At 36.4% G+C, this 27,168-nt stretch overlaps 1 protein-coding gene across 1 annotated transcript in view; it reads left to right on the plus strand.

The window, feature by feature from the left end:
* LOC121368674 (NAD(+) hydrolase SARM1-like) overlaps window positions 1–23,230 on the plus strand; it is a 32,509-nt gene extending 9,279 nt beyond the window's left edge. The window contains exons 2-9 of the mRNA XM_041493413.1: window positions 6,325–7,877; window positions 10,053–10,229; window positions 11,710–11,834; window positions 13,647–13,890; window positions 14,704–14,846; window positions 16,615–16,804; window positions 18,067–18,188; window positions 20,625–23,230. Coding sequence (XP_041349347.1) covers window positions 6,325–7,877; window positions 10,053–10,229; window positions 11,710–11,834; window positions 13,647–13,890; window positions 14,704–14,846; window positions 16,615–16,804; window positions 18,067–18,188; window positions 20,625–20,826 — 2,756 coding nt within the window. The 3' untranslated portion in view covers window positions 20,827–23,230. The remainder of the gene's footprint in view (window positions 1–6,324; window positions 7,878–10,052; window positions 10,230–11,709; window positions 11,835–13,646; window positions 13,891–14,703; window positions 14,847–16,614; window positions 16,805–18,066; window positions 18,189–20,624) is intronic.
* The last annotated feature ends 3,938 nt before the right edge of the window (window positions 23,231–27,168 follow it).

Consider the following 27,168-nt stretch of genomic DNA (forward strand, 5'->3'; position numbering starts at 1 on the left):
TATTAATATTAGCATTAATTACTGGCAAACAGTTATATATGGTTGTATATGAATTACTACACATTTTTACATGGATTACAACTAATACTGTGGTTAAAATGATGGAAATTATACATGGTGCCTAATTCACTACACTCTCGCAACTTTGCGATCTCGCAGTACAGTGCTAAAAGACTTGCAAAGAGGATGCTTTGTTGTCTAGCAGAGCCTAAGAGACCTTTGTGAATTTGGCCACAGGTTAGCTCATTTTGCCCAAATATCTCTTACCATTTTTGTCTTTTTCTCCCATTCATTCGGTACATAAACCATTATTTTACACCAATAGATAAAGATGGCTGAACAAGTAACTTTTTTATTTGACCATTTTATCATTTAAATAAACTACACTATCATATTTGTTGTGTTTGTTTCATGTGTTAAAAATAAAATTTAACACTATAAATTAATAAGATATCTTTTAAAATGAAGGTTTTAATAAGAAAATATTAATTTAAAACTGTGTCTAATGACCTCACATCACCACCTCACATTAATATGACGTCATATATTACCAACATCATGTTAAATGCAAGCGCGTGATATCCTATGTAAAATAGAAATTTCTTACATAGCTTTTTTTCATGGTTTAGCTCTGTCCTATATACCTGAGGACTAGTAGAAATTCTGGCGGGCTAGTAAAAAATTTTTTTAATTCTAGTCCGTCGGGCCAGTGAAATATTTTTTTATTTAGAGGCAACCCTGGTGGGTGATGGTAGATTGCAATTTTTAAATATTAAACCTACCTCCCACAAGTTAAATTTAACAATTTGTAGTTTAATCCATAAATTCCTGTGGAACCATGCAACAAATGCAAAAAAAATAGTATGGTGCAGAGCTAGATATATGCATATTATGACTGAGCAAACATGTCTGTACACAGTATATGAGTATATAGTTGTACAAGATGTAAAAAGTAAAATTCCCCTGTTCCCGTCTCCCACGCACACGTGTATATAAATCACTGGCATAGCATGTGCCCCCCCCCCCCCCCCCCACTTTGTAGCAGCAGCAATGGTTTTTATGTATTTCTACATGTATTTATATATATGTATGTGTGTACCCCTCCCACACACACACACTTTTTGGCACCTTCCTATGCCTGTGTAAATATGTATATATATAAAAGAAATTGAGCCTGTATATAAATGACACTTGGTCTAATTATTCCTTCTGCAACCTACATATTTCAACTTTTATGTAAAGGCTTGTTCACACCATCTAGTTAGAACTAGTATTTCCTAGATCTCTCTTATGTGTACATGCAGAATTCCATTAAGGACTCGCTACACTGTGTGGACGAATGTATTTGACTGGAGGCATAATGTTATCATTTCATATTACCACCATGCAACTTTACATTGGACCATCGCCCATTGTTTGCATCTGACAGTTGACCCTGAATTAGCACTGCCGGTTATCCTAAGCCGAGGCCAGCAGCAGGTTGATCTAACTAGCAGATAGGTGAAATTGTGAAATGTGTTCTGCAGATTGTCTGCCAAATTTCACTGAGATATAGCAGCTTTACTGGGTAACAGTGTTATTGGCTGTGGTAGATGATATCCCTGATGTAGAGGTTTGTGTTACAGGGTTGATTGACTGCAAGGGATTTCATGGACAACTAGAGAAGGTATTATTTGTTTTGATTGGTCTTTGTGTATGTGTGGAGTCTTGCATACATGGCCAGCCTTTATAGAAGATATTCAATTCAATTCAGTTTTATTGTACAAAACGCACACAAGGAGCAGGTACAAAAAACAATAACAGTTATATATGAAGAGTTCAGGCGCAAAACGCGATATATCCATTTTTAATTTTCAGTAAAAATGTTTTTTTTAATTGGTGTATATCGCGTTTTGATAAAAAAAAAACGGGATTTACCCAATACAATTTCATAAGGATCAATCACATTTTGCAGGAAATCAGCGGGCCTACGATTAGCCCTTACTGACATACAATAATGGCTTTAACTAAAAACTAGAAAGAAAATGGTTTATATCGCGTTTTGCGCCTGAACTCTTCATATACAATGTATGTACATTACATAGTAAAACATGTATGGTTGACAACTAATAGGTCCATAAAATTATTTACATGCAAGTAGTTAACTTACTGAGACAGCCTAGATAATCAAGTTTTCAGATTTTCAAAATTAAACATACATGTATTTGCTCGTTAAAGGGGCATTTTCTATTGTTGGGTCCAAAATTATTTTAAATTGTTCATTTTCATTTAAAAGGTTAAACTTTAAGTTCATATATTTTTTAGCAATATCAGTTAGCCATTTTTCCCTATTTGTAGTATATATGCTGTTACTGTAGTTAAACCTTACAGAGCTCTGGCTCAAACAGTGTGTTTAAAGTGTGTTTTGTTTCACATCGCCATTAGAGCAAATTGATTAATTAATCGTCATATATTGGATGTCAGACATTTGGTAATTCTGACAGGTAGTCATCAGAGGAAACCCGCTACATTTTTCCTAATTCAGGAAGGGATCTTTTATATGCACTTTCCTACAGACAGGAAAGCACATTCCACAGCTAACGTGTGCAAGGGCAGTCCATTGACCTCTCTCTGACTAACCACAAATGTTAGCCTACCATTGCTTGACACCCAGTGTATAGCCGGTGTATTCTTTGTGCTGCCACTGCTGGGGTGTCATTAAACAATCATTGCAGTGGACAGATAGCCCAGATAGATGAAAGTCTGTTTTGTTTAATAACACCACTACAGCACATTGATTAAAGAATCATCGGCTATTGGATGTCAGACATGGTAATCTGATACACATACACACACACGCACGTACACACACACACACGCACGTACACACACACACAGGCACACACACGTACAAATACTATTATAGTATACTATATATTAGCATTAACAGCAACTGCCAAGGGATATTTTATATGCACTTTTTCACAGACAGGATAACATATACCACAGTCTTTGATATATCAGTCATGGTGAAAGAAACCTATGGGTCTGCTGAGAAGGTTTGATCCTATGTGCTAAGCCCCATACATCAGTGCTCTACTGACTGAGCTAACCCCAATAATTGAGGTTTGTGATTAGGACAAGAAGGCTTAATCTTTATATGCAATAGAAGTATGCAAATAAAAGGAATTGAATAGTACAAATTTTATCCCTTTAAAAGCTATGACTATACATCGTGTTGGTAAGTTTGTTCTATCTTCTGCAAATATACTCTTCAAAAAAAGATGGGGAACTTTAATAAGAATTTACAATTATAAAAATTGTAAGGTATATTAGCTGTGGGGAATGGTTATATGATAATAGTGAATTAATTGGGCAAACATTACAACCGGTAGTTCAGTATTACAGTAGGTTTTATGACCACCAAAGATCTTGAAGGACGATTGAGGTCAGAAGTGAAATTTGAAAGTTGGCGGTTTTTTTAGATCAGTAAATTGCAAATTCAAACAATAAAATTGACCAAAAACAAAACAACAACTGTATGATCAACAGAATGAAAAAGATTGACAGAAATAGTGTTCCACAGTGATTAATCGACCTTCCTGGAAATTGTAAAAATTGAGAATGACACCCCAGGCACGTGTACGGGGCAACTGTGTGATGCATGTGCAAACTATGGAATGTGTTTTGGTGTGTTGATAAACAGACCTGAATGTTCTTTACTAGCTAGGATGTCTGTGGTCAAAACATATAACTTTAATATTTCAGGTTCCCCTACTTTTTATGAAGAGTATATTTTACAATATTGATAACACATATTCAAAATATTTAAAGAAGATATACATTGTATGTATAGAGTTTGTTGGACTGCACTAATTCAGTAATTGCCTTTGATACCACAATTAAGCAACAGTGGATTTGATTAAAATACCGTCGTCTCTATCGGTCTACAGGCTGGTAGGTACTGGGTTCGGATCCCAGTGGAGGCATGGGATTTTTAATCCAGATACCAACTCCAAACCCTGAGTGAGTGCTCTGTAAGGCTCAATGGGTAGGTGTAAACCACTTACACTGATCAGTGATCCATAACTGGTTCAACAAAGGCCATGGTTTGTGCTATCCTGCCTGTGGGAAGTGCAAATAAAAGATCCCTTGCTGCTAATCGGAAAGGATAGCTCATGTATTGGCGACAGCAGGTTTTCTCTCAAAATCTGTGTGGTCCTTAACCATATGTCTGACGCCATATAACCGTAAATAAAATGTGTTGAGTGCGTCATTAAATAAAACATTTCTTTCTTTCTTTGATTAAAACATTAATAGATGATCACATAGGAATACCATTGCTCTAAGAGTAAATTATACAATATGTCATATGACTTCTAGATAATTTCTTGAGATTGAGTTGTACAAACAGGATGAAAACTCCTCTGGGCATACCGGGTACATACTTTATTGACGTCCCCTGACTTGGCATACTGCCTGTGTGATATTACTCAGTCATGTATGTAAACACTTAGGTTTCAGACCACTGGAAAGACTGAATTTAGCATAGATACAATAAACATTATTTTTCATACATTGTAATTTATATGCAATTTTGATTAATTAATTTTTACTATTGGTAGCTTTAAATACTGGCACTGGACTACCATACTATATATTCAAGAAGCTCTGCTTAATGCTATTCCAAAAAAATATCTTGTGGCTATAAATTATGCTAATTACCAGTTGTGAGCTTCCCCTCAACTCAGGTACAACATGTACATGTAATGCCCTCCATAACTGAAAGAAAGAAAAGAAAGAAATGTTTTATTTAACGACGCACTCAACACATTTTATTTACGGTTATATGGTTAAGGACCACACAGATTTGAGAGGAAACCCACTGTCGCCACTACATGGGCTACTCTTCCGATTAGCAGCAAGGGATCTTTTATTTGCGCTTCCCACAGGCAGGATAGCACAAACCATGGCCTTTGTTGAACCAGTTATGGATCACTGGTCGATGCAAGTGGTTTACACCTACCCATTGAGCCTTGTGGAGCACTCACTCGGGGTTTGGAGTTGGTATCTGGATTAAAAATCCCATGCCTCGACTGGGATCTGAACCCAGTACCTACCAGCCTGTAGACCGATGGCCTACCATGACGCCACCGAGGCCGGTCTTCCATAACTGATTTTTAACATTAAACATTCCATTTGAATAGCCCCATTGGGCTATTTCTCGCTCCACAACTGGCATATCAAAGGCCATGGTATGTGATATCTTGTCTGTGGGATGGTGCATATAAAAGATCCCATGCTTCTGATGGAAAAATATAGCGGGTTTCCTCTCTAAAACTATTTGTTAAAATTAACAAATGCTCGATATCCAATAGCTATTTATTAATAAATCAATGTGCTCTAGTGGTGTCGTTGAACAAAACAACTTCTTCCATTTGAACATTGTGGGGCAGGTAAAGCACTTGATTGATGCGTGGTCTGTTTGGGATCGATCCCTGTCAGTGGGCCCATTGGACTATTTCTTGTTCTAACCAGTGCATCACAACTGGTATATTAAAGGCTGTGGTATGTGCTATCCTGTCTGTGCAATGATGCATATATATATATATATATATATATAAATCCCTTGCTACTAATGGAAAAATGTAGTGGATTTTCTCTCTAAGATAATATGTAAAAATTACCAAATGTTTGACATCTAATAGCTCTAGTTGTGTCGTTAACCAAAACAAAACATCACTCCTTGCTCAAGGCATGTAATAGCCAGGACATTTTGTACAATTAGCAGATTTGTTTATCTTGCTGGCCATTACTTGTACCATAGAGAGAAGAAATCAATAAGCTGAAATCAATATCCACAGAGAAATACACATAATTATTAAAGGTTTATCCCTCACCTATTCATAGTCTTTATTGATTTTATTTAATCTGATGATAATTGTCAGATCATGTGGACATGTAGCTGCCCACCTTTAGTTGACTTTGTTGTCGGTGCAGTACATGCATGTAATATACTGATGTCCAAAAGAAACTATATCAATACCGGTACTGTGAGAGAATACTGAAGAAAAAACTAAATATGATGCATGTTTAAAACGTATTCATGAGAGTGGTGTTTTGGCATGTTGGGAACAAAAATCTTGTTCCATAAAAGCAGAACCATATTTAACCTCCAGTTTATTTCCATAATACAAATTATAAAAGAAATTAAATAATTTTTCCTTGTTATAGTTTCTTTTGGACGTCAGTATATAGTTGAATAATCACCGATACAGTGTTTGCGTTTCCATTACAGTACTTAGTACTCCTAACCATGTTTTTACAGTACTCATCTTTTTGTAGGTCATGAGAGGAAGTTTACCAGGACATTCACTGTAAGTAAGCCTGAAGATCAAAGCACCATGGCCGAGGCACTACATATACCCCACTCAGCAGGAGATGCCTATAGCAAACCATCAAAAGAACTGCCATCTACCATCAGGAAAGTCCCTTCTGAATCTACCATGCCCCAGGAGATGAATGACCAGATCCCCATGAGCTCGTGTTCCAAAAATGATCCTTATAAGGCATTAGAACGATCTCAGTCTGCTGCCGTCCTGCACTCGCCCCAGGACACACCAGGACCCGACGACAGCAATCTGGAGAGGCTTCATGATGACTGTAGCGGCAATGTCTCCGAGTGTTCCAAGGTCTACATGGATCTCTCGAAGGCCGAAGCTTATGAGAAGGTTGAGCTTGAATCTGGCAGTGGGAGCATGATGAGGATGTCTTCAGGGCGGTTTCTGGAGACCATCGTGCAGGACGAGGAACTCAGCACGGGTGATCTCTCCCACGTGTATGCCAGCCAGCGGTCTCTCTCGGATGACAGCACTCCGAACTTGGGCGGCAGCAGCGAGGACCTGACTGGAAATGAATACTCGTCATCGGAGTCTTCATCATCGGTGATATTTGTTGAGACGTCAGTGTGTCAGTTGCTGAAGAAGAAGGACAAAGCCAATCTGAAGTCGTCCTTCCAGGTCTACTCCCATTCGCTGAAGCAGAAGATCAAGCAACTTCAGATTGGATCTGTTCCGGAGCAGGTGGTCGCCCTTCAGGAATTGAACATTCTGTTGGAGCAAGCCTGGTCCATGCCTGTCTATGGCCGGGACCTGGCTTACAGCCTGTGTGATATCATTCGAAATGAAAAAGCTTTTGATATAATTATAAACAACTGTGCTTCTTCCAACAGAGACTTACTTAAAGTCTCGGCTAATCTTCTCGAACAGACCTTGACAACCGAGAATCGTAAACAGTTGGCCAACAACGGCCTTGAAACGGTCATCAGAATGATCTGCGAGGCTCGTGGCAACTGTGATCTGGCTCGCCCGACGACCGGTATTCTCGTGAGTCTGTTCAAGATTTCTGAAGAAACATGCACCAAAGTCATTAGTCTTGGTGGTTTAGACGTTATCATCTACTGGTGCCGATGCAGTGATCGCTTGACTCTCAGACACTGCGCCATGGCCCTGGCGAACCTTGCCCTGTATGGAGGCCCCGAAAACCAGTACGCCATGGCCCACAATAAAGTTCCAGAGTGGCTGTTTCCATTGGCATTCATCGACGATGACAGTGTGCGATATTATGCCTGCCTTTCGATCGCTGTGCTTGTGGCGAACAAAGAGATTGAAAACGTTGTTGAAAGTTCCGGCACTCTTGACCTAGTTTTGCCATTTCTGGCCAATCATGACCCGGCCGACTTTGCCAGGATGGATAAATCTCACCAACATGGGCGGTCCCTCGGGTGGCTGAAACGACTCGTTCCCATACTGTCCAGCAAGCGAGAGGAAGCCCAAGCTTTGGCAGCTTTCCATTTTGCCATGGAGGCTGGAATCAAGTCAGAGCAAAATAGAAAAGAGGTTTGATTTTTTAAATACATATATATACCATAACCATTTACATTTCATTTCATTTCAACTCATTTTCATACCTATATCTAATTAGGGTTCAAGTGCGTTGTCATGGGCACACACCTCGGCTATCTGTGCTGTCTGTCCAGGAAAGTGGGTTAGTGGTTAGTGAGAAAGAAATGGGTGTAGTGGTCTTACATCTACCCCACTGAGTCTTATTCATTTCAACTTATTTTTGTGCTTATATCCAGTTAAGGTTCAAGCACGCTGTCCTGGGTACACACCTCAGCTATCTGGGTTGTCTGTCCAGGACAGTGGGTTAGTTGTTAGTGAGAGAGAAGAGGGTGTACCTACCAGCCTTATCTCCGATGGTTTAACCACGACACCACCGAGGCTGGTTGCCCTTAACATCATTTTGAGAAAAACATGGTTTAGCTGCAACATGACGTAGCATGTATCACAAAGAACAAGTTTAACCTCCTGTTCAATGGGAATAGATAGCGTTTTGATTGAAAGTTTACTGTTATATTGTTGAGATTTATTAACAGTAACATCAATATGGCTTCATTACTAAGTGCAAAATTTGGAAATTGGCATAATGTATTGTGTTCTGGAAATTGACTCTTTATAAAGATCTATATATACACCTTTACTTTGCTCTAACAGTACATGTATATGGCCTGCCATTGTAACATGACTTACAACAGGTTTTTGATATATAGAAATTAATACATGAGTGACCGTTAGATACCATTTATCTCACAACGAGTTGTTTTAAAATGTATCTAACGAGCAAAAGCGAGTTTGATACGTTTTTAAACAACGAGTTGCGAGATAAATGGTATCTAATGGACACAAATGTATTATTCTATTTCTTACATATCCGCAAATACCAGGTTTTAACATCTTTTTGGACTAAAAGTTATTTACAGCCGTTGCATTTGTAGCATGACACAGACACATGATTGTCAGGTTAACTATACGTCACAATGTAATCTATTTCCACCGTGTTGCTTTTCACTGGCTGCTTGGCACTGGTGACCTGGTCATCATCTAGGAGCAGCCAGTCGTATGTCATGAAATTGTTAATACACATTCGTGTGTTAACAACCCATGTGTTATCAAAAATAATGCATGGTGTTCTCACCAACGGGTGTGTAAGAAACAAGTATTCATGCATGCCTTCTAAACTAGGATTCTTCTTATTACATGTATGTTTTGTTCTTGTTTGCAACACAATGGTATCATTATTGGATAGCAGTTGCAGGCATAAACAAGAGTTAGGTCCACTGATGTCAGTTTAAGGAGAACAATGTTTTGTTTCAAACCATCATGACATCATGAATATATGTACAGTACACTACTGGTTCATATCAGCCATATAATGGGATTTTATACATTTTGGGATTAATACAGCTGCATGTATATCAAATGATCATATATATGTTCAGGGTTTTATTTCTAAAATTTGACTTGGCTTTGACTTTGGGAATTTTAGCATTGTTTTACAAAATTTTGGGAATTTTCAGTTTCATTTAATAAACATCTGAGTATAGCCTTGTTAGAATCGAAAAGACTAATACTATACATGTATGCTAGTATTTATTCAAATTAATATCTAGTCTTATGTATTATGTTTCAAAATATGCCTTTATATAATTATAAAAAATGAGAATTATTTACATTGATTGGGAATTTTTTATTCCAAAATTGGGAATAAAAAATGACACAGATTTTGAGGAATGGTGGGGAGTAGTGCCAATTATCGGAGTCTAGAAACATAGGTCATAAAACCCTGATGTTAGATTAACAATTTCTCCAGTTTGTTTAAAAACTGAATACTTCATTACTGGTGTATACCCAGTGCATGTGTAAATACGTTTTAGTTCTTAAGACACTGTTTGTCTATGATTATTACAGATTTGTGTCTATGATTATTACGGATTTGTGTCTATGATTATTACTGATATGTGGCTATGATTATTACTGATATGTGTCTATGGTTATTACTGATACATGTGTCTATGATTATTACTGATATGTGTCTATGATTATTACTGATATGTATATGATTATTACTTATTTGTGTCTATGATTATTATTGATATGTGTCTATGATTATTACTGATACATGTCTATGATTATTAATAATGCATGTAACTAAATCATCTTCTTTTTAATAAGGAGCTGTACAAAGTGGGCTGTGTTGAGCCACTCAAGCGCATGGCGGGTGCCCCTAACACGATTGCCTCCAAACTGGCGGGTATTGCACTGCATATCATTGGAGAAGAAATTCCACACAAACTGTCGACACAGGTACCACTCTGGACTGTGGAGGATGTCACATATTGGGTGTCACAGGTGTGTGTCATAAACATATTTATTACATACTTAGTCAATCAAATTATAGTAATAAATACATTTTCAAACCGTGTGATAAATATATCTAGTATCGCACATATGTGTGATTTGGACTAGGACTCATATTCACAAAATATTGTAAGTCTAGTTTTACAAGTAAACATAAATCTATGACTAAAGAGCTAGTCACGAAACAACGTAAACATAAGTTACATGTAAAGTTGGACGTAAATATAAGAGTGCCTCCGGTTACAACTAATGCTGCACGTAAGTCTTGTACATATAATAAATCAAGCATGATCGCTGTTATTTACTATTATTTATGGAAAATAGCAGCATTTGCAATAATCGAAGCAGCTTGCGATGGCGATCCGCCTACAGATTGAACATATTTTAGTTTGTGATCAAATGGATGTTTTCAACTTGGTCACATTTCTCCTGAGTTATCTTTTCCTTTTTAAGAATGTCCTAAAGTTTGTACCAAAATGCGGATCCTCACCAATACCAAACTGCCATGGTTCGCCGTGTTATTGTTAGCAGACAACAAATGAAATTGCGTTTTGCGCATTTGTTATTAACTCGTAGCCATTGTTTCTAATGGGTTTTTTTTTAAATTTCTACAGTGAGAGAGTTACAATCGTAGATTTACGTTCAACTAAGTTACGTTTACGTTTACGTCCATCTTTGAGAATAAGGTGCTTCTTGCACGTAAACGTAAATCTACGGAAGACGTAAGTGGTAGATGTAATTTTTCACCTTTTCGTGAATATGGGTCCAGAACTTTTAAACATTGGAAGAAATTAACAGTTACAGCGACTCATGGCATCAGAGCGCACACATGAAATGTGGAATTTCAGACACCGATGAATTTGGAAAAACAAATCTGGTAGCCCGGCAGAGTACCTGGTTTAAACATCTGGCAGCCTGAATGAAAATTGGTAGCCAAAACACTCTGGGCTACTGCTAAGGTATCCATTAGCCAATGATTTATTAATCAATGTACTCTAATGGTGCCGACCGGCCTCGGTGGCGTCGTGGTAGGCCATCGGTCTACAGGCTGGTAGGTACTGGATTCGGATCCCAGTCGAGGCATGGGATGTTTAATCCAGATACTGACTCCAAACCCTGAGTGAGTGCTCCGCAAGGCTCAATGGGTAGGTGTAAACCACTTGCACCGACCAGTGATCCATAACTGGTTCAACAAAGGCCATGGTTTGTGCTATCCTGCCTGTGGGAAGCGCAAATAAAAGATCTTTTGCTGCTAATCGGAAGAGTAGCCCATGTAGTGGCGACAGCGGGTTTCCTCTCAAAATCTGTGTGGTCCTTAACCATATGTCTGATGCCATATAACCGTAAATAAAATGTGTTGAGTGCGTCGTTAAATAAAACATTCTTTCTTTCTAATTGTGCCGTTAAAAAACCCCAATCTTTTAACTGTTACTTATTCACTTATATTAATTTATTTTATTTTTTTACCCAGGTTGGATTTGAGGACTACTCAGCCGATTTTGAGACATGTCAGGTGGACGGAGATCTTCTGCTGCGACTGACAGACGATGAGTTGTCAGACAGTCTGCACATGGCGTGCAAGATCACCAGAAAGAGGTTTGGAAAAAACAGACCTTCTGTTTCGACTCAAACCTGCAGACTTGCCTTTCCATCCTGTAACACTTGTTAAATTTGAGAGGCGAGACGTAGCCCAGTGTTAAAACACTCTCTTGATGTGCGGTCGGTTTAGGATCGATCCCCATCGGTGGGCCCATTGGGTTATTTCTCATTCCAGCTGGTGCACCACGACTGGTATATCAAAGGCTGTGGTATGTGCTATCCTGTCTGTAGGATGGTGCATATAAAAAGAGCTCTTGCTACTAATAGAAAAATGTAGCAGGTTTTCACTCTAAGACCGTATGCCAAAATTACCAAATGATTGACATCCAATAGCCGATGATTAATAAATCAATGTGCTCTAGTGGTGTCGTTAAACAAAACAAACTGTTTAACTACTGTAGAATACTTTATTTTCGCGTGGAATTTATTTTCGCGTTTTTCGCGTGTGAATGAAATTCGTGAAAATATATTCCATGCGAAAATAAAGGCCGACAAAAAAATAAAATAATATGTAGTCTCGTTCAACTATACCACATTAGTTTCCGATGTACGAAGCTAGTAGTAACAAAGCGGTGCTCCCTCCTGTCACGGAACAAACCACAAAACACAAAAGCTGTTTAAAACTTTAAATCAAGAACATGATGATAAGTACATACATGATAATAAAACAATACTAACACTAAAAAGCTTTATGCTGTTTTCCTTCGCATGTGCTAGCGATCAGTTCATCAGACAGTCTACACGTGTTCAACGACGGAAGTCAACATGCATTATCACAGTATATTAAAAATGTGGAAGTGAAAAAATCCGGACTGGGCTATAACAATTATAAGGATTAAGAAAAACTGCATGCGGTATAAAGCACCTTCTGTAAGCTTATTAACTTGTAAACAATAAAGTCTTGATTGGTTAAAGCAGGAAAACTATTGTTTTATGTGTATAGCACTCGTGTGTACATGTAGGATTAGTTCTACAGATTAGCATAACAACCGGCAAAACTAAGTTCAGTTTTTAAAACAAAATTATTGACATCTGTACTTCGTTGTTTTTTTATTGATGGGGGTTGGGGGATTTGCGAAAATAAATGTTCGCGAATTGACCCATTTTCATTAAATCGCGAAAATTTGATCCCGCGAAAACAAAGTATTCTACAGTATTAAATTTGCCAAACACAAACAGTGTCTACAGTTTTAATAAACTTCTAATCTTTCCTCCCTGTGGCTGATTTTATTCATGCAAAACATGAACACCACTACAGTTTTAATAATTAAACAGATGCGATTTTACTATCAGTAGATATCATCAACAAACCTTGATGGAAGCATACAACTCTGGTGGCATTACTTAATAGAATAACGGTGCAGTGTAGCTTATGGTTGAGCTTTTGCTAAGGTATAAGTGAAAATTCACAATCATAAATGTTCTCTTATGTCTTTTCATGTTTCAGATGTAGTAATATTTTATATAAGATTTTTAAAAAACTGATTCACTGCAGTGTTTAGCAAACCAGATTTTTTTTAAAGATTATTTGTTTAGATATATTTTCCATTTTCTAACTGCTTCTTGCAGGAATTGAATTGTTATCTTCAATTGGTGATGTTTTGAAATTTGGTGAACCTTTCATCTTTAATACTTGTAATACTAATTTACTTGTGGTGTAGCAGAAGTATTTTTTCTTTGTTAGTGTACGTGCTACCAACATTTTTGTTTTTTTGGAAGAAAATATAGTAAAATGCCAGAAGCCTTTAATATTACTAAATTACTCTCAATTAAAAAAATGTATACAAATTTATTTTATTTTAATTCCAGATTTCTCAGGGAGCTGAAAGACCTGAAGGTCACGGCCAACTATACATCATGTGACCCAAGCAAGCTTGCTGATTGGCTGCTGGAACTTGGTCCTGACTTTTCCCAGTACACCTACCAGCTGTTACACAGTGGGGTGGACAAGACAGTGCTGCCCTCACTGACAGACGATCTACTTAAAGATTGTGGTATCGTCAATGGTATCCACCGAATGCTCATTCTTCAGAAGATAAAAGGCAAATATTTTGTTGAATAATTTCAGCTCTATAACAGAATTCATCAAGCTTTGCTTGCTTACACCATTTGACCATTTAAATTTTAATCAAGAGAAGGCTTAATGAACAAGAAAAGCCATGTAAGATACAGAGTTACTTCCCTTCTAGTTCCGTAGTGTTTTATGTACTAATACCGGTTTTGGTGGCATCGTGGTTAGGCCATCAAACGTAAGGCTGGTAGGTACAGGGTTCACAGCTCGGTACTGGCTCCCACCCAGAGCGAGTTTTAATGACTCTGTGGGTAGGTATAAGGCCACTACACCCTCATCTCTCTCACTAACCACTAACAATTAACAACTAACCTACTGATCTGGACAGACAGCCCAGATAGCTGAGGTGTGTGCCCAGGACAGTGTGCTTGAACCTTAATTGGATATAAACACGAAAATAAGTTGAAATTAAATGAAATGTAATAAATAAGTTTACAGCTATTTTTAAAGGTTGTTAGAGATATTTTTCATTGCGTATCATCATGTTTCCTCATTGCATGTTGTCACTCAAAAAAATTAATATTAACTGCTTTTTTTTTTTTTAATAAATAGAACTATATTTTGATTAATTGTGAACTATACACCAAGATACTTTTCAAACTTCATTAACTTGCTATTTATGTTAACCGTTTAGCTGTTCTTCATAGTGTAGACAGTGTAGTGTAATGTTTCTTTATTTTTTTAAAACTCTACTTTACACCATACATGTTTATGATAGGCAAAACATTTATCTGCAAAGAATTCATGTTTCATTTGATCAGAACCTTAAGTCAGTGATGGTGTATATGATGACAGACTCCTCAGTTCCTGGTTTGTTTTTCAGGTGTGAGTACACCAGGTCATGTGTCGTCTGATCTGGATGTTCCAGACAGTTTCCAGAATAAAAGTATCGATGCCTTTATCAGCTACAGGAGGTCAAATGGCTCGCAGTTAGCCAGGTGAGACACATTTCTCTCTATTACTATAATATGTTACGGGCAGAATCTGACTTGGTCAGTAGAGCACTCACCAGAGGTGCTCGCATCATAGGATCAAACCTCCTCAGTGGAGCTCATTCGCTGATTGGTATTTTCCCAGTCCTGGGCCGGGACATAGCCCAGTAGTATAGCGTTCGCTCGATGCACGGTCAGGGTGGGATCGATCCCGTCGGTGGGCCATTGGGCTATTTCTCGTTCCAGCCAGTGCACCACGACTGGTATATCAAAGGCCGTGGTATGTTCTACCCTGTCTGTGGGATAGTGCATATAAAAGATCCCTTGCTGATAATCGGAAAGAGTAGCCCATGAAGTGGTGCAAGCGGGTTTACTCTCTCAATATCTGTGTGGTCCTTAACCATATGTCTGATGCCATATAACCGTAAATAAAAATGTGTTGAGTGCGTCTTTAAATAAAACATGTCTTTCTTTTTCCAGTCCCAACCAGTGACCCACGACTGGTATATCGAAGGATATGGTATGTGATGTCCTGTCTGTGGGAAAGTGCATAATTAATAAGGATTCCTTGCTGCTACTGGAAAAGTGTAGTGTCTTTCCCTCTAAGACGTCGTGTCAAAAAGGATCAAATGTTTGACATCTTATAGCCAATGATTAATAAATCAGTGTGCTCGAGTGGTGTTATTAAACCAAACAAACTTTTAAGTATATTTGAAAGGGCAAAACATACAAGTTCCTCTCAATGTCTTGTAAGAGCGTGAGAGCAAAACAAATGTTTTCTTTTGTCTTAACATAAGGTCTGTGTACCTAATTTGAATCACTCTTACTCAAAGTTCTTATTTCCTACCAAAAATGCTAGGTGCTTATTAAATCATTCGTTCATTCATTCATTCATTCATTCAATAAACATTGAAGTTCCTTTTCCAAGGGTTGGATTTCTCAACAGAATAAAATAAGCTTTAACTGCACATTGATGCCTGCATGTCTTTAATAATTCATTCTACCACATGACACTGCCATAGTACAGGCATCGGAATAAGCATTGCGTCTGGTAACCCATTTACAGGTTACGACAAAATATAGCCTGTTACCACAACTATATTATGGAAGTTAGAATTGAATTCCTGTCACTACTACTTTTAACACCCTTACATGTGTGCCAGATGATTATTGTAGTATACATGTATTTATGATTCATTCCATATCTTATCACTGTTCCTAAATTAAATGTTCTTGCAAACTACTCGGCACAGATCTTGTTCACGCTGCTAAAACGCGGACATTCTGAAATTATATTGATGTGCGTGAACATTGGTACGAGAAACGAAACCCGGAAGTAAATTTTATCTAGTGGGCGCTGCTTAAACGCGAATTGTCGAAATTGCTTGCAGAAGTCCGGAATGCATTGTCTGATTTATGTTTGGAAACAAAATTACCGTTACGTTGAAATTTTTGCCGAGAACGACAAACGACTTTTCTTACATGTGGTAACCTCCCGGTAACCCGTTCTTGACTTATTTTGATGCCTGATAGTACAGGAGTAATTTTAGCTCCCCTTAGTATATGAAATTATATGGTATCTAAAATGGCTTTTAATAATCTAAGTTAAAGGGGAAAGTAATCACTCTTTATTTTTTTTTCATTTTCATTTTAAGTTCTGCATATGGTCACAAGTAGGCAAAAGTAAACCATAAAAAATCATTATAGTTACTATTAAAATAAACATATATACATGTATATTACTCAGTCAAATTTCATTGTTTGTCTGTTTCAGTTTACTAAAAGTCCATCTTCAGCTACGAGGTTTTTCGGTGTTTATTGATATTGAACGGCTCCGTGCCGGCAAATTTGATGAAAACCTGTTACTGAGTGTGAGGATGGCTAAAAACTTTATCATTGTGTTGACGCCCAACGCCTTGGACCGGTGTATGGGAGATGATGACAAGTCAGATTGGGTCCATAAGGTATGGAAAGCAGAAAGAACGTTTGTTTAAAGTTTGTATGTTTTCACTAAAATTTATTTTGATCAGTTTACTAATAATGTTAATATTTTGAGTTAAAACTGATATAAGAACATGTCATTCCACCAGGGCAGTACACACATAAAAAGTGTAGTACAGTATATTTAAAGGTTAACATTTTAAAGTAAAATTAAAAACAGACAAAATGGGTTTTTTGTCAAGTTGTAGTCAAAAATCAGGAGATGACATGATGTACCTCTTCATTTCCAATAAAGACTACTTCAATTTTTTTTTTTTTTAAATAAAAAATTGAAAATCCTGCATGTTAAAATTTCTTTTTGGCTAAAGAAAAAAGGACCAAGAGTTATCTTTCTTGAATAGTGAATAGTTTGTATGATTACCAGCCTCAGTGGTGCAGTGGTTAAGCCATCGGTCTACAGGCTGGTAGGTACAGGGTTCACAGCCCGGTACCAGCTCCAACCCAGAGTGAGTTCTTAAGGTCTTAATGGGTAGGTGTGAGGCCACTACACCCTCTTCTCTGTCACTAACCACTAACCAACTAACAACTGACCCACTGTCCTGGACAATCAGCCCAGATAGCTGAGGTGTGTGTCTAGGACATCGTGCTTGAACCTAAATTGCCTATAAGCATGAAAATAAGTTGAAATGAAATGAAATTGTGTGATTTTTTTCTTGAATAGTGATGTAATTTGTTTGATTTGTGTTTATTATATGTACCAAAAACATTAAAATGACATCGCATATAAGTAGAAATAACATGTTTTACTCATTATTGGGATTAAAGTACAATAGATTTAAATCATACAGCCTATAGTTCATAATTTTATTATAAGTTTAACCTTTAATGTGCAAGAAATAGTTCAAAAGTACTTGTAAACCATTCAGCTGTTCATTATCCCTTTTCACTGCTTTGGTCAACCAACAATACATGGATCCTTTTGTTAAATTCATGTATAACCAAAGCACTGATTGCAGAGGTCTGAATTATGGTTATTGCTAGATACTGAAATTTTGTGCCCTGTCTTTATATTTTCAATTGTATCAAATCATCTTTTGAGAAAACTTTCATCCAGTACATTTAATTAGTATTTACAAAAGTTAATTTACACATGTATTTTTGTAAAAGGACTGTTTCAATTGCATCAGTAGAATTTAAGTTTATATGTAATCAATTTTAAATGTGATGTAGATCAAAGTATAAGTAGATATATATGTGTATATATTCCGTAATTACTCTTCAACAGGAAATTGTTGCAGCTATGGACAGTGGGTGCAAGATTATACCATTGTTGGACAACTTTGAGTGGCCTTCATCCAACACACTTCCAGACGATCTTAACAATTTAAGATTCTTTAATGGAATCAGGTTTGTATAATGTTTATCATTCAAAAAACATTTAGGAGATAACCATATGGAGTTTTTAGATTTGCGGGTCTTATTGTCTATTTCATCTCGGAAATGTCATTTTTGACTGAAGGTGTTAGCCTGAAGTAAAAAAAATTTAAATTTGCGGTTATCAAATAGACAATAATACCCGCAAATCTAAAAACTCCATATGGTTATGTCCATTGTAAACTAAATCGTTTTTCTATGGACCTAACCGTATATTTGGTATTTCTTGAAAAGAATACATGTACCTGGCTACAATCTATCTGTAGACCCTTGAATCGTCAACTTCGCCTGTTTCAATTACTAATGACATCACTTTCTTACGACGTCATTAGCTTTCCGGGTGTTATTTTCATTTGATCCTGGAAAAAGAATGTAATTAACCAATTACAATACAGAACACACTCGCAGTCATGCAGTTTACAATTTGTTTTCAAAATCTTGATTGGTGATGTTTCAAGTCAATTAAAAATTGATCAGCAACTTCTCTTTAATGTTTTAAAATTGTGTGGCGATCTCTGAAACATGCATTGCTAATCTGGATGTGATACTGAACAAAGTATTCCCTGTCATTCAGTGCTGTTCCAAACGAAATCATCTGGAGGGTGGGTGGGAGTTTATGGGAGCGAATGTTCTTTAATACCTACTACTGAGAGTGACTTTTAATAACTTGGCTTTATTTGTAAAGAATACACTTCCTACAAATGCAAAATGCTTTAAATGTTTTGTGTGGTTCTAAGACAGAACTTCTTCTTTTTAAAAACAATAATCTGCAATAACGTATGTGTGTGTGTATACTGTAGATCCTGAAATTAACATTTCCCTAAATTAATGTGTGTGACAGTGGGTAGACTAAAATGCGACATGATTTCATTTCATTTCAGTTTATTTTCATGTTTATATCCAATTAAGGTTCAAGCATGCTGTCCTGGGCACACACCTCAGCTATCTGGGCTGTCTGTCCAGGACAGTTGGTTAGTTGTTAGTGGTTAGTGAGAGAGAAGAGGGTGTAGTGACCTTACACCTACCCACTGAGTCATTAAAACTCGCTCTGGGTGGGAGTCGGTACTGGGCTGCGAACCCAGTACCTACCAGCCTTACATGTATGCCCAATGACTTAACCACAACACCACTAAAACATGAAAGTGGCCTCCCTTTAATAACACACGTCTGTGTACTATCCGATAAATCCAAGTGATAGGCATCTTTAATGAGATCAAGGAAAGAAATGTTTTATTTAACGATGCACTCAACACATTTTATTTACGGTTATATGGTGTCAGACATATGGTTAAGGACCACACAGATATTGAGAGAGGAAACCCGCTGTCACCACTTCATGGGCTATTCTTTTCGATTAGCAGCAAGGGATCTTTTATATGCACCATCCCACAGACAGGATAACACATACCACGACCTTTAATATACCAGTCGTGGAGATCAACTCGCTAACATATCTGTCAATTAACCTGTTTAGTCCCTAGTGTTTTTGGTGAGATAAACTCAAAGCATATTTTTGCAGCAATCCTTTACCTAACGTGTAGAGATACCTAAATTTGGCTAAACATTAGCATACATGTACCATTATAACTGTATCCTTCCAAGATATGCCGACAAAGTTGCAACGAACTTGAACAGTAAATACAAAGAAAGGGTCGACCTCAAGATTAGCGTGCTAAAACCCATTCACGCGCGATGGATCGTGTCGGCTTTTACTGGACTATTGGACAATTAGTCTGTCTTTCCTACGATGAATTGTGCTCCATTTGTATTATTAATATATTTGAATTTTAATCTGTGTTTGTTTTAATAGTGTGTTACATATAGCTTGCTGGACTATAGCTAGACACAACATAGAAATAAATGTGTCATATTATTAATTTTAAAAAACACGAACTCACATTTTTTGCATTAATATTATGATCACATTAATTTCAGGATCTACAGTAGATATATATATATTAAACCTTTTTATTATTGTACAGACTCCTCAGCAGACCCATTAGACTTTCCTCTGTTCCAACCAATGCCATGCCCCATGACTTGTATTAAAGGCTATGGTATGTACTGAAGTGTCTCTGGGGAAAGTGCCTATATAAAGACCCCTTTCTGCTAATGGAACAATGTAGCAGGTTTCCTCTGAACACTACATGTTAGAATTACCAAATGTTTGACAACTAATAACCGATCAACAACTCTGCAGATTTTGTATGATACAGTATCTGCAGCAATGGTATATTTAGAGATATATATATATATATGTGTGTGTGTGTGTGTGTGTGTGTGTGTGTGTGTGTGTGTGTGTTTTCCCCCACCCCACTTTTTGGCACCTTCCTACACCACTGCGATATGTAAGAAAACCAAATCAGTTCTAAATAGCATCATTCAACTGCTGTTTATTTCTTTCTGCAGGTGGATTCACGATTACCAGGACGCATGTGTGGACAAACTGGAACAGTTCCTGAGAGGAGAAATTAGCCCCAGTCTTCCCGAGAAACACAACAATCCTCTGTTGGCTAAAACAAAACCAGGAACTGTGGAGCGGGGTGCGGCCAGTCACCAGACTCCCAAAGCTAGTGACAGTCACACACCACCGAGTTCTGCAACCAGCTGATGTTGGTAGAAAAATGCTCTTCACAAATTGAAAAGCACCTTGTTTAATGTACCACCTGTGGATACAGATTGAAATATGTGTTATTTAGGGCCAGTGGATGACCCTTGTAGACAGTTTCACAAGTCAGACCTGGGGCCTAATTCACTAAACTCTCGCAACTTTGTGATCTCGCAGTGTAATGCTAAAAGACTTGCAAAGAGGATGCTTTGTTGTCTAGTCTAGCAGAGCCTAAGAGACCTTTGTGAATTGGGCCCTTGCTTAAAATGGCCATTTTCATGAAGCGCCCACAAGTCGTAAAATACCATATTACCTTCCCAAAATATTGAAATTTACTACAGATAGACAAGTCTGAGAATTCGTTTTGTGGAATGAAAGCAGGCTCTGCTTTGGACATTACAATCAACAAGCAAATGGTAGAAACTGAGATGAAGGTCTTTATCGCTTTGTACTGATATAAACTTTACTGTGATTGTTTTTGTAAATTTAAAGTAATAATTTTCTTTTTCTTTTTACTATATCAAATTTTTATTTTGGTCATCCTAATTTTGACATAATTAGCACTAATTTCCTAATCTCAGTTACACAATGCTTTTAAGATGGAACGTGAAAGTTGCTTTTGAAATGAATTAAATCAGAAAGCATTTTGTTTATTTTGAATTGCAATTGCTTCATGCTTCCTTTCAATTTTGAACTTAGCATAGATTCATGTTAAGCAGGCATCTGTAGGCTGTCGATTCTCCCAAATCCTGAAATTTAGTACAGATTGAACTGTATTAAGCAGCTACCTGACTTAAGAGGCCATTTTACCGTTTGCTCATATCATGAAACATAACACAAAACACAACCTGTTTTAAGCAGCCATTGGTCCTAAAAGATTATCTCATCTTCCTCCCAAATCATGTACAGTACAGTCTGACCTGTATTAAGTAGTCGCCTGTCTTAAGAACCAAAATTGTAAACCCTTTTGGGTGGCTGTTTAACACAGATTTGACTACATTTATTAGAATTTTACTCATATACAGTGTATGTTGAAGACAAGTCCTCCGATTCAAGTCTCACTTTAGCAATGTTGAAAAGTGTGATAACAGGTATGCTTTTACAACAGTGGACGGCATCAACTTTCATGTTTTGCTCTTCACAAAGTCTTTGTGTTTAGATCCATTTTTTCAAATTTGATTCTGGATTTTCTAAACTTAAGTGATATTTCACAAGTTTCTGTTTTTGATTGAAAACATTTTATTGTACGAAGAACAAAGGAATCAGGCACAAGTTTGTGACAGTCTGGATGTTGATTTGCAATGTCACAAAATGATTTCTACTTATAATTTTGCAGTGACTTTGTTATTTACCAGTGGTGGGTTATTATTGTTTTTTCTTCTTTTAAAAACATAATCTTACCAATTATTAAATAATATTTATTCTTGTGTACTTCTTTCCAATGTGTACTTCTTTCCAATATTCCATTGTTTATTCTTCAGAAAATAGTGTATAGAAAATGCCTGGATATGACACCAAATTTATTACAAAGGTTGAAATTATCTTTAATTATTATTATGATAGTTTAGAGGCTCTGATTTAAAATAAGAGGTTCAGCTTCTCATAATATTGGGCAATATTTGGTGTCAGCAGTGAGCAGAAAATTAAAAATCTGAAAATTAAACAAGAATTCCATGGAATTAAATGTCTTGCCTACCATAAAATATTTTGGTGCAGTTTGATGAAAATCCATAGGTGCAACTATAAACCAAGTTTAATTGACCTAGGACTTATAGTTTGTGAGAAACTGATTTAAATGTAAAACTTAATGTTAAACTTTTAACTCAAAAGTTGCCATCACCGCTACTGAAAAGGTAATACCTATACTGCACCGTTTTTTTGCTTTGTTAAGGCGAGATAAAAAGCTAGAAAATCCTTGACCGAAAAAAAAAACCCCAGGTTTTAATTAAACTGTTTTTACCATTAATTAGAATTGTTAAAGGGTAGAAATGGGCAAGGTTATGGAATGTACATCCGGTATGTATATAAATTAAACTGTCATGTCAAAATCACCATTATCATGAAAACAGGATTAATCAACTGACATAAATACTTCACCTTGATAATTTATTAGGGACAGAATGAATGTCAATATTTCTCTGTGGTTGCTTGTCAGTGGTTTGACAGTTGAAAATAACACACATTGTTAAGGTCACATCAAGCACGTACACGCACTCATCATGTAGTGTTCATTTCTCTGCAGTTTAATGTTTGTAGTATTTCACTAATACAATTGTATGTTTGTATCATTTTTTATTTTAGTTTTTCTGTGTCTTTTGATTTCTAGTGCTCGAGTTTATTTCAATATTGATTTATCTACAGTGTAATATTATTACAAGTGACATTTAAATTATTACTTTTTACTTTTTATCTGTGCACAGTTGTTTACTTTATGTTTAAATATTGCATAATCGGCATTAGGTAGGTCCTTAGATATAGTGATGTTAAGACTACACAAGTTTATTGAGGATTACTTATTTGACCTACAAGTTGCATGTACATTATTTAGTACATCGGATAAAAATGCAGTTACCTCCATTTTATTTTTGTTACAATTTTTGCACTAATACATAAGTTAACTGTTAAAGGGACATACCCTAATTTCAACCTGTGAAAATTAACACTAAGTTTAGTTAATCCACAAACCTGTAACACATTTGGATAAAGTTACAATTGAGTGAAACATGAGTCTGTGACTTTGAAATGGTGAAATACCCTCAGAAAATAGACTAAAAATTACTCTATAACTGTTACTTCTCAGACGCACGTGCATTTTTAAAAATATAAGAAAGGCATTTTGTAATATTAAAAACACCAGGATGACCAAAAACACTTCGAATGTACGGAAATTGATAATCTAAACAATAAAATCTAAGTAAAGTATGATTTAAGTTATCAAAAACGGTTGTAATAGTCAAAAATATGCATTAGTGTCTAAAAACTAGGGTATGTCCCTTTAAATTCATTTCATGCATATTTTTTATTAAAATCTGTCCACAATATGATTGATAGGGGAATTCCTTCTTATTCTCCATAATTTGTTTTATGTTGAAAGTTGAGGCTGTGTTATGTTGTGTATAGCCCTTGTTCACCCATCATGAGACTTGTGTCCATCCAAAACAGAATTAATTAGTCTGTACTAGCACCACAGCTTTAATGAATTATTTTTATATCTAAGTGTATAACCATTTTCCTCTGCGATGGCAATCAGCTAATCCAGCCTTGACATTTGGATAATATCATTTTTTAATCCCCATCAGCCCGTCCAGGTTTATTTGCAGCTAATATCCATCCATTAGCAGATCATTTTAGGACAATTTGTGTAGAAAATAGTTCCAAAATTTTGCATAGTCAGTCTACTTATGATACTTTACTTAATAAGTTTATTTATTTATTTGTTTATTTATTTATTCATATATTTGTTTGTTTTTACAGTAAAACCTGTCTAAACCAGATCCTGAACAAACCGGAACCCTGTCAAAACCGGTTAAGTTTCATGATCCTAAATATTCTACATTCTAAAATGCAACCCGCTAAACACTGGATCTTGTCTAAATTGGATAAATGTTAGGTCCCCGGGAAAGACGTAGCCCAGTGGTAAAGTGCTCGCTTGATGCATGGTTGGTTTGTGATCGATCCCTGTCAGTGGGTCCATTGGACTATTTCTCGCTCCAGCCAGTGCACCACTACTGGTACATCAAAGGCCGTGGTATGTGCTATCCTGTCTATGGGATGGTGCATATAATTAAAAGATCCCTTTCTGCTAAACAAAAAGAGTAGCCCATAAAGTGTTGACAGCGGATTTCCTCCCTCAATATCTGTCTGGTCCTTAACCATATGTCCGAAGCCATATAACCGTAAATAAAATGTGTTGAGTGTGTCATTAATTAAAACATTTTCTTCATCCAGTTTCGACAGGTTTCACTGTATCTTTATTTATACAAATATGTGAAGCAAAATGCTGCTACTATATTAATGATTAAATTTCATCCCATCTTTTGTCTGTTGTTTCCTCTACTAGGTAGTATAGACCACTCTGTCATATATAACTTACAGTATTTTGCACCATGTTTGGTATAATAATTATGTTTGCACTGATTAATCACCAGAGAGTGTAACAATCTAGTGTACAGTATCTCATTAAACAGTGCCGTTTATGATGTCATATTTTACAATTATAATGCATGTATAAAAACAGCAAAATTTAATTTTTGTTGTACTTCTATTATAACTGACTGATAAAATTCAGACTCTCTCCCCCCCCCCCCCCCCCACCCATAAAAAATTATATAAATAAATACAATAAAATACTAACCTGCTGACTAGCCACTTCTAAAAAGGTTACAAGAAGTAAACCATGATTTAGGATGACATTTGACATTTTCCGCAAGGAAATATATGTGTCTAGGCTCAACAGTTGTCATGATGCTCTGTACGAATAACAGTACTGTTCCTGTTTCATCAGTCACTCGGTTTTGCAAAGTCAGCAGCCAGTGTTTTTTAATCTGCTAAGAAAAAAGGAACGTATGTGTAAAAACAAACAGTTAAAACTATGACTATTAGCTATTAGACTTAAGTAATACATGTATGTGTTCATAACAACATTTGGTCTACAGTGTGAAGGGAGAAACTTGTTGAAAATATGACCAGTATTACTGCCCCCTGAATACCATTTTTTATGTGTTAGAAACTCTGTTGTGGTGCAGGGAACATATTCCTAAACATTTTAAAGAGACGCAGTTGTGTTATTGTTCACTGTTCTCAAATTCCACACTACTTCGCATAGTAGTGTGACGAGAACAGATTCGCATTCACATGTGTTTGAGAACGTATTTTCGAATATACGGTCCAGTTCTGTATTATTTGTAAAAAAAAGAAATAATAATAATAATTTTATTTTTGTTATTATTATTTTATTTTTTGTTTGTAGAAAATATAGTACATGTAATTCAGAACAGTGTGTTTTATACTGATTTTGCAACACACAGAGTTGGCTCAATCTCAGAGGTCAACGGGTATGATAAATGCAGCAAATGACGTATCTCCAAGTGTGATATTAGTTTTAAGAGTTTGTTTATATTTTTTGTTCGCTAATAAAGTGTGGTTTATCCATATCCAACAAGAATGCAAATTCATTATGTCCATACATGACTAAAATAAAAAAAATTCCCCAAGGACTTTTGTCCATGGATAAGTGAAATTCAAAAATCAGTATGTCTATAGACCAACAAAAATGCAAAATTGAAGTTGTCCAAAAGCAACTAACATATAAATTTGTGTTTTGCCAATGGATAGCTGAAATGCAAAATTTTATTTATTCAGCATAATGACTCAGTTTATGCAAGTCAGTAATCCATTATCCACACCCCTGACTAGCATGTGATATTACACGTAGTTGCTGTTATTTCTGTTAGTATTATGTTACATTTGTTGTACAGTTGCTGTTTGTTTTACAACAAGCATATGTTAGTAGCTCAGTGTTGATTATTCAGTCCTTGTCACCATGTCAGCATTACTTCCATGTTTATTTTTTATACAACATTATTTATGTTTGGATTAACAGTTTTATGTTACTTTTACATGCCTGTAGCGTTAGTATTACAAGTGTAATGCTTGGAAGAGTTTTTTGACATAGAGAGTTTGTGAACAGCTTGATAAGCTTGTAACTGAAGATGTATGTACCAGTGAGATTCCTTGTAATAATATGGCAAGTTGCAGTGTTCTACTGAACAGCATTATAAATGCACCATATAATATATGGAATGAATGCACCTACCCATTGAGCCCTTAAGAACTCGTTCTGGGTTGGAGCCGGTACAGGGTTGCGAACCCTGTATCTACCAGCCTCTAGTCCGATGGCTTAACCACTGCACCATCGAGGCCGGTCCACAAAAATACACATTGGCTATTGGTTGTCATATAATATATGGAGGATTCATAACAAATTTTTTAACATGGAAAATATCAACCAATCAGTATTTGTCGAGGCTCTACAGAGACAAATACTGATTAACTAGATGAGGTTGATGTTTTACATATTAAAAAACCCACAAGTAGCGAATTTTGTATAGCCTATATTAATCCTATGTCATTAATAAAATAACATTTTAAAATTCGATAATTTACGTAAGCACAGTTTTAAAGTCACCTCCATATGTATATTGACATTTAGTCGAGAGAAAAAGTGAAGGCTGTTCCTACCAATAAAGTGCAATGGGATCTTTTATATGCATTTTTCAGTACAGGAAAGTTCACACCACAGCCATCGATGTATCATTCATGGATCAGTGATTAGTATGGGGAGAA

Source organism: Gigantopelta aegis, chromosome 3 (genome assembly GCF_016097555.1).
Source record: "Gigantopelta aegis isolate Gae_Host chromosome 3, Gae_host_genome, whole genome shotgun sequence".
Classification (NCBI taxonomy): Eukaryota; Metazoa; Mollusca; class Gastropoda; order Neomphalida; family Peltospiridae; genus Gigantopelta; species Gigantopelta aegis.